Genomic DNA, 9,218 nt, shown 5'->3' on the forward strand with positions numbered 1-9,218 from the left:
TTTTTTTTTTTTTTTTTTTTTTTTTTTTTTTTTTTTTTTTTTTTTTTTTTTTTTTTTTTTTTTTTTTTTTTTTATAACTTGACAAAGTTGGTATGTTGTTAATCACACTGGAAACAGGACTTGGAGCAATTTCTTGTGAGTGTGATAAACACCGTTATGAGAAGTGCCCCCTCCAAGTTACACTATTAACATATACATACTCTATGATTTTGTGCTTTTGTAGCAAGGCACTTGAAATTTTTGGAGAAAAAAATGTATCTGCATAGTGCAATGGAGACATTTGCTTTTCAGTTATGTTTTTAAATTCTGAGTTTTGGTTGTTTCCTTGTACTTATCCTCCTGGAAATTTTTTTGTCTCATAGGGAGTGCAGTGCTACTATGAGAAATATGTCATTTTGCATCTTTCAATTGTTCCATCATTGACAATGACCAACAGCCAACCTATAGTTTTCATCCATTTACACTGTTTTTTTGCCAATATAGGGGGGATGATGTTATTATGCAATGCAAGATTCTTTTGTTGTCATGTTAAATTTCTTTGGCATCTTGAATATGTGCACATCATGGTCTACTTGGCCTTGTCAAATTAAACATTGTGTATTAGAGACTTTTCAGGTTTTGTCCTCCAGGAAAGTTCAACTATTACTTGGTTACTTTGTCCGTTGCATAAGAAAAGCTGTCAAGGGTGAAGTTGACCATGATGATCCTGCAAATACGGTATCAGTTCATGCTACAACAGCTCATCATTCTGAAAGTGTAATCCTGGAGTTGCAGCCTTCTGAAAGAGGCTTGCAGGGTCAGATTATAGAATCAGATCTAGTTTTATGGACTGTTGGATCAAAACCACTACTTCCTGAGTTAGAACATGGCGATTATCCCTATGAACTTCCTCTTAATGGTCGAGGGCAGGCAGAAACAGATGAAACCCTCCAAGTTAAGGGTCATCCACGCATATTTGCAGTTGGTGATGCTTCTGCATTAAGGGACAAAAATGGAAAATTGCTTCCTGCCACTGCACAGGTGATTGACAGAAAATTTTATTTTTGACAATTGAAGTTATTGTAAAGAAACAATAATAGTAATGATAATAAAAGATCCATGAAATGATCGAGCTCAACTAGTTATCTGTCCCTTGAGGACATCAACTAAGCTTACTATCCATTTATAGTATGCACTGTTCTCCATTTTGATCACTTAGCTCTCCTGCTGCCACTTTCTTCACAGGTTGCTTTCCAGCAGTCTGATTTTGCAGGGTGGAATTTGTGGGCTGCTATCAATGGTCGGCCACTACTGCCATTTAGGTAGGGTTTGAAAATTGTTTCCTTGTTTCATTAAATATTGCAACTTTGCTGTTATTGTTGTTTTCACTGTCATCTTTCTGTTTCACTTTCCTTTGTTTTTTGGTGGAGTATCAATTTTGTCATGGCATGAGTAGTTCACATAATCACATTCACAATAAAATTTAATGCTCATGGTCTTGCAAGATGGATTCATGTAGCTTTTTAGTAATGGAAATGCCAGAGTATAACAAATGGTTGGCAATGAACTATTGAGACCTTTCTTTGCATATTGTTAGTTTAAAAAAGACACAAGAGTACATCAAAATAGCGAGCTTGATGGTATCTGAAGCAGATAGGATTGCTCACTAAAGAGAATTGGTAGGCACTACATAGTTGTAAAATATGTGACAACATGGCAGTCATGGCTAATGATCCACTCTCTTCATTTTATTCTTTCTGGTGAAACCATCAATCAAAATGGCTGTTATGTGCATATTATTTTGTGTATACATGAATGAAAGATGTCAAATGGGTTCATGGAACTTGTGCTCGAATTGTTTTTCATGCTAGATTGCTAGTTGAGAAAATGTCCTGATAAGATTCACATGTGCTGTGTTTGAAGTTTACAGTGTTTAGTTTCAAGTAGCACACATATGAATTATGATCACTATGAAAGTTTAAAGAATGTACATGTATTGTCTAAATTTCACAATTCTGGTGTGGTTGTCAAGCTGGGTGAATGCTCCCTCTGAATCAGTAATTAAGTCCAAAACTTGAATTCTGATGTCACCGGAAGCCAAAGAATTCTGCTTCCAAGAACAACTTAATTCATTTGCAGGATGTTTCCATTCATGTTTGCTGTTATAGGAATGACATTTCATGGCAAAATAAAGTATTTTATATGATTGGTTCGTTAACTGGTGGTTTATGTGAGTGATGCAGGTTTCAAAATTTGGGTGAAATGATGACTCTTGGTAAGTACGATGCTGCTGTTTCACCTAGTTTTGTTGATGGAGTTACCCTGGATGGTGTCGTTGGGCACACTGGTATTCATTCATATATCCTCCTGTTACTAGCCTTTTTCTCTACTTTGTTCGCACTTCTCTAACCCTCATTCTCATTGCAGCGAGGAAAATAGCGTACTTGATCAGATTGCCAACCAATGAGCACCGCGTAAAAGTGGGGGTCAGTTGGCTAGCAAAATCAACGGTTGATTCAGTTGCATCGCTGCAAAATATGCTTAGTAAAGTCCTTTCAGGAAATTAGGTGTTATGGATTACTCGCAGGAAGATTGTTTTTCTTTTTTAGTGCACTTCACAAACTCTGCTCCAGACCCTTTTGCTTAATGGAAAATGCTTCTATTTGATAGAACTTTATTATTGTGAACTAGTTTTATACGCACATTGCGCGAATGAGTTAATGCCCAATGTTTATATTTAAATAAATATTTGAAAGTATATCAATGCAAGATTATATAGGAGAAGTTTATACATGGGTAATTGAATGTCGAATTTTTTTATTTAAATATCTAATTCAAAGTATATGAATCCAAGATAATATAGAAAATTCATTATAATTATTACTAAAATAAATGTTTGCAACCTTGTAAAATCGATAGTCTAAATATTTGATCTAAAAATGATAGTCTAAATAAATACTACTTTTAATTTGAATTTTTCTAAGTGTTCTTAATTCTCTTTTGAGTAACATTGTCATTGTCTTCATCGTTACTATTTGTTCTCTTCCTTTTTGTTGGTAGTGTGTTATTTGCAATTCGGTTATTGTTGGTTGCATAGATGACAACGTCATGCAATGAGATTATGATATAGGAGCTATGGACTTTCCTTTAGGTGTTATGATTGGGGTTCATTTGGTTCAACCATTATTGTTGAATGAGTTATTGTGGACAAAGAAATCCCTAGTTTAAGAAAAAAGATTAAATAAATTAATAAAAATTTGAAATTTTAAAATATTATGTATTCCAAAGATATTAAAAGGTAGTTTCTCCTTCAATTTGCTGGGTAATGGGTTATTTGAGTATTTTCATTGTCAACAAATCCCCCAAATAGTTAATATGATTGGTTTTAAACTATTCTTTTTTATTTATTTCATGGTATTAAAGAAATACACATGTATCATTTTTTGGTGTAACTACTAATTTATTTAATTCAATAAGAGTAAAATAGAGTGATTCCGCTTCAATTTGTTGGGTTATTTGAGTACTCTCTTTGTCAACCAATTCCCAAGTAGTTAATATAATTAGCTTCAAATTATTTTAAATTTTTTTTTCATAGTATTAATAAAATACTTGATAAATAAATATATAACATTATTTTGTACTATAACTTTGATATTTAATTACAATATATTGTAAAAATAAGATAATGGACAATGTAATGAATATCAATTGATAAATTTGAATGTAAAGAATCTTTGCATGAGAGAAAATAAAGACAATATAACTAATGAAATTATTTATCTTATTTAATTTAATTTTTTGATAATGAATAATTTTTTCAAATAAAGGTATTGTAGACACATAATTTTAAATTAAAGAAATACATATGTATCATTTTTTGTTGTAGCTACTAATTTATTTAATTTAATAAGAGTAAAATAGGGTGAGAAACTTATTTATGTCAAATTTGATTGAGATGAGGTTCGAACTTAAGACCTTTCTTATAGAAATTAATGGGTAAGTTAAAAGTTAACGGAATATTAACGGAGAAGAAAATATTTAACGGAAAACTTAACGGATAATCATAAAAGTAAGGTTAAATTAGGTAATCTCTATTAATAATATTAATCTGAATTATCTTAACCATCTATTTGATTAAATAATTCATCTGAACTATTCATTTGATTAAATAATTTGACCGCCATTTTTTCTACTCATTTTAGGCCTAACTCTCTTTGGCTCTTATTAGTATAGTAGATATAAATTTGTATATTCTACATTTTTCTCTGTATGGTTGACAAAAATGAGGATTTAAAGTGATAATGTTAGTTTTGGTTTTTCTATTTTGATATATGGTTTCTATATTTTTTGGGTAAAGTGTCACCCCGCACCATGAACCATTTACGATTATTTATCCCGCACCATTGTCTTCAATAAGTGATTATTCGAGTTATAAACTAATTCTTTTTGCACCTAACATTTTTTGTAGGTTTCCGGTAAAATGTATGACATGTCGTCGATTTGAAAAGCTGATGTGGCTTATTTGTTAATGACTTGGTTGTAATTAGAGTGTCATGGAGTCCATGTAAAATTAAACAATAAATAAATCTATACTATAAAATACGGTAATGCAGTAGAAGAGTCAAGTCTTTTCAAGTTCATTTTGGGATTTGATTTGCACTCACGGCGTGTGAGAGAAAGCCTTTATGCTATACAATTCAATAAGCCTTAAAAAAACTCTTGTATAAGTAGTTGTGCAAACCCACTTTCCAAATCAATGTGGGACAAAAGCTACTTCGAAAGTTTTTTCTCTCCATTTTTCTAACTCAAATGGGTCAACTTTGAGAACCAATTTCTCATTCACCCATTATCCGTTTTGAGCGTACAGTATATCAATATTTTCGTCTAACTACGAAGAACCTGAATCTACTTTGACCTGACCCAAATCGAAAGTGGACCCCACATATGTTTGTACCACAATATAGCCACTAAAATGCCATTTTATGCTATTTTTCAACAATTATTTGTCGTGAAAATATCAACGCTCTACGGTAAACCAACAATCACTCAACTGATTATCCTATTACTATCAGGTAAATTTTTATCTAATATAGTTATACTTACTGAATATCAAAATATAAGTGTACCTCAAAATCTTGCAATAACTAACCGACAAATAATTAAATTAATGATATATAATGCAATGCAAATTTTCTACATATTGCATTTATACACTTATTTTAGAACACTGAATTTTTGTGATATTTGTTGCATGCAAGGAAGACTCATACTATAGTTTATTTGTCGATTCTTATATGTTATAAATCAACGGATACTTTGATGAAATATGAAGCATGCGTAGTCTGTCAATCAACGGTTATGGACATTGCATTTCAACAGTTTGGATGACATCATTCCAAAAAGCCATACACTCCATGTAGATTATAAAATTAAAATTTCAGTGTCAATATTGTTATGACTCAATGCTTTGATTACATTAAAAGTGATTTTTTTTAAAATTTCAAGCTCAAGATATGACACGCTTGATGAGTCACAACTGGAAGGTCAGTGGTCCGCTCATCGACTTTAGATGTCGTTGATCAAATTAATCAGTACATGTGCGACATGAATATTGCAAAAGGACGAACATATTTAAGTTGTAACTCTTTCTGCAAGGCAGAACCAAACGGTGAAAATCTATTAGAAATACACACTCCTAAATTCTTAAATACTTTGAGATTGTATGATTTTCTTAATCATTCATTGACATTAATTAAAGGTCGGCGCACCTGTTATGTTATTGCAGAAGATAGACCATTCTCTTGGTCTTTATAACGGTACGTGACTCATCATCACAAGATTGACATATCACATTGTTGAAGCAAGAATAGTTAATGGGACACATGAAGGAACCAAAGTTCTTATTCCTCGAATGTTTCTCACTCTTTTTGAAACGAGATTGCTCTTCAAGTTCCAGCATAAATAATTCTCATTGATGCTTGCATATGCCATGACTATCAACAAAAGCCAGGGCCGAACAGTAAATCACGTTGGATTATTGCTGAAAAACCAGTTTTTAATCACGGTCAATTGTACATGGCTATCTCCCGAGTCACCCATCCTGATAGCCTGAAAGTGTTAATTAGTTCTAGACGAGGATGGACAAGATTGCGTTGTTACTACCAATGTTGTCTACAAAGAGGTTTTTAATAATGTGTAAATACAACCAGTGATATTATATTTTTTTTCAAGATGGAAATATTGATATATATCTACACAAAAATATATCCTCCATACATATGAGTTAGAATAACAATTGATTCCTATAATTGAGTTACTAGAGAACGAGCATATTTGCCCAATTTATAAAAATCCTAAACAATGATATATAAAATTTCTAAAATTCCAGCACCGCATGCGTACATCTACACATTAGCTATTAATTAAGCAATTATTTGCTGAAATTCAAACAAAGATAACATCAGAAAACATAATCGATCCAAAACATATCTTTAATTGTACTATATAATATTTGATGTTATAATTTATATAATTATATATCGATCCAAATATTCTTAATATATTATAACAAATCCATTCCGTGCATCGAACGGGTGAAAATACTAGTTAATAATAATAATCTATACTTCTATACCTAAGGTTTACGTAATATTGTAAAATATGGTAATACAATTTCTATTCGTACTACAATTGTAAATTAAATTATGGTAATAGAATTCGTAATAAAATATATTCTTTTTTAAATTCCTATTCGTAATTGATATGGTAAAATACGGATATACGGTGAAAATATACTGTATTTATACTCAAACGGGTACAAGTAGGAATACCCTATACGCATGGTTGAAAAAATCGCTAGGCGCTCGGGGAGCGCCTAGCGCCTAGAACGCCTAGCCGGGGATTAAACGGTGCCTAGGCGTCCGTTTATTTTTTTATTTTATTTTTTATTTTTTAAAAATTTGTTTAAGTATTTTTAATTTTTTAAAGACTAATAATTATAAATTATATAATACTTTAATAGTTAATACTAAAATATTAAATATTAACCTAAAAAATATCTAAAGTTTGTACAATTTAGGATTATTTCGCTCAAAACGATGTTGTTTTAAGTGAAATAACCCATTAAAAAAAAGAACAATAGTTAATCGACCGACTAGAAGGCCTAGTTGGTGCTTAGTCGGTCTAGTCGACGCCTAGGCGGTCAGTGCCTAACCGGCCTAGGCGGTCGCCTAGCCGGCCAGCCGCCTAGACCACCATTTAATGTGATACGCTAGGCGGTTGACCAGCGCCTAGCGCCTAGGCGGGGATTAATCGGCGCCTAGGTGGGATTTTTGCAACACTGCCTATACGAAACCGGTCTATGTGACAGTGGGTCAGAGGTTCCCTGTCTCTTTAGCTATTCAATTGAGGAAAACAGCCAAAAGTCCTCCTAGCCGCAATAAATGCGCCTTTTATAGGTGACCTCGGGGTGGGTTCCGGCTTGGCGGCATGTGATACGCGTGTCGAGCATGCACCGGTCAATGCGTCGGCCCAATCCCTCAACGGTTAGACGCTAACTTTTGGTGGTTTAAGGTTCGAATCCCCAAGAGGCTCGGTAAATGGTCGGGATATGACCTTGACCGGTCACTGCGGACCGGGAACAAGGATTCCGAAGAACTCAAGATACAACTCTTGACTTGGAGAATAGACCGGGAGGTCGGTAGCTGTAGACCGGGATTTTATCCCTATCAACTATGTGACACCCCAACTTTTCACAAGCTGAGATAGCTAAAACTTTAAACATAAAAGCTGCCTATCTCAACTACCAAACACAACATAGCAGAAGCGATTTATAACTTAAGGGGTATCATGCCACATCTAGGTAAGAAAAACACAGCCTAGATGCACAGGCTATCCAAAAACTGAAACTGAATAAACCATAAATCCTCAAATCACATTGTGGTGCGTTTTATAACATTGAGTGGTACATTTTCTAACATTGAGTGGTGTGAACCGCACCGACCGCATTGAGTTGTGGAGTACTAAATATTATTTTAGTTTGGTAGAAAGTAAATTGGGAAATATGAATATTGCGTACGGCTGGAACCGAAAAGTACTCAGTTCTAAGATCGAGAAATTAACTTGTGAGAGATTAATTTTTGATAAGTTAATTTTGTACAGTTGATTTAGGGAAGTCGAATTAACCTTTGAAACCTTCGTGTCGAATGCTTGTGGCCGAAGATATAATGTCTTTTGTGGCCAAATTATTGTAGATTTGTAGCCATGGCCGACGCATAGCATGAATTGGCCGAATTGTTAAAATGGCCGAATACATTGTTTCGATGCTTCATAATTCTTTGCCTCAAGGATTCGTTGTTATGATGCATACGTGTAAATTGTGAATTTTATTTGTTTATTATTTGCATGGCAACATGCATTGAGAGTATGGATGTATATATATATAGAGTTAGGATCATATGAGATCACTTTATAATAAATTCACATGCAGTGTATGAACTACGAAGGTATATAACTTATGAAAAATGTATATGTTATACATGGCTCATGTAAGTATATTTTCCAAGGCTAATATATCTTTTAAGATATATCTTGTGGAAATTGGAGTTCTAAACTGCCGGTAACTTCCATGTAATCTCTCCTAACAGTTAAAATATTTAATATAAATATTTTGGAGAGACATCTGAAAGAGAGACAATGAATGTAAATCAACTTGCAGGACACCAAGATATTTAACAGTCTTACAATTCTACAGGAAATTCTTAAACAAAGCAACTTAAAAATTTCATTCATCTTGTTATATCCATAAGATTAAATCTTGAACCTTGTTGTTTTTAAAGATTTAAAGCTTATAGGAAAGTGATTACACGCCTGAAAATATCAAATGATCCGGTTTTGTTCCCTTATTCTTCTGTATTTTTTGTATCTCAAATGTATTATAGAATACCAACATTTTTCAATATATATATATATACATATATATACATATGTATATATACACATATATATACACATATATATACATACATATATATATATACATATGTGTATATATACATGTGTATATATAGACATATATATACATATGTATATTTATGTATATATACACATATGTATATATACACATATGTATATATACACATATGTATATAAATATAAATATAAATATATATATATATATATATATATATATATATATATATATATATATATATATATATATATATATATATATATATATA

At 32.3% G+C, this 9,218-nt stretch overlaps 1 protein-coding gene across 1 annotated transcript in view; it reads left to right on the top strand.

Moving 5' to 3' along the window:
- LOC116012717 (alternative NAD(P)H-ubiquinone oxidoreductase C1, chloroplastic/mitochondrial) overlaps window positions 1-2,735 on the top strand; it is a 6,939-nt gene extending 4,204 nt beyond the window's left edge. Inside the window, exons 8-11 of the mRNA XM_031252361.1 lie at window positions 616-1,020; window positions 1,225-1,301; window positions 2,223-2,326; window positions 2,407-2,735. Of these exons, the coding sequence (XP_031108221.1) occupies window positions 616-1,020; window positions 1,225-1,301; window positions 2,223-2,326; window positions 2,407-2,546 (726 nt within the window). The 3' untranslated portion in view covers window positions 2,547-2,735. The remainder of the gene's footprint in view (window positions 1-615; window positions 1,021-1,224; window positions 1,302-2,222; window positions 2,327-2,406) is intronic.
- The last annotated feature ends 6,483 nt before the right edge of the window (window positions 2,736-9,218 follow it).

The sequence above is a fragment of the Ipomoea triloba genome, chromosome 3 (assembly GCF_003576645.1).
Source record: "Ipomoea triloba cultivar NCNSP0323 chromosome 3, ASM357664v1".
Classification (NCBI taxonomy): Eukaryota; Viridiplantae; Streptophyta; class Magnoliopsida; order Solanales; family Convolvulaceae; genus Ipomoea; species Ipomoea triloba.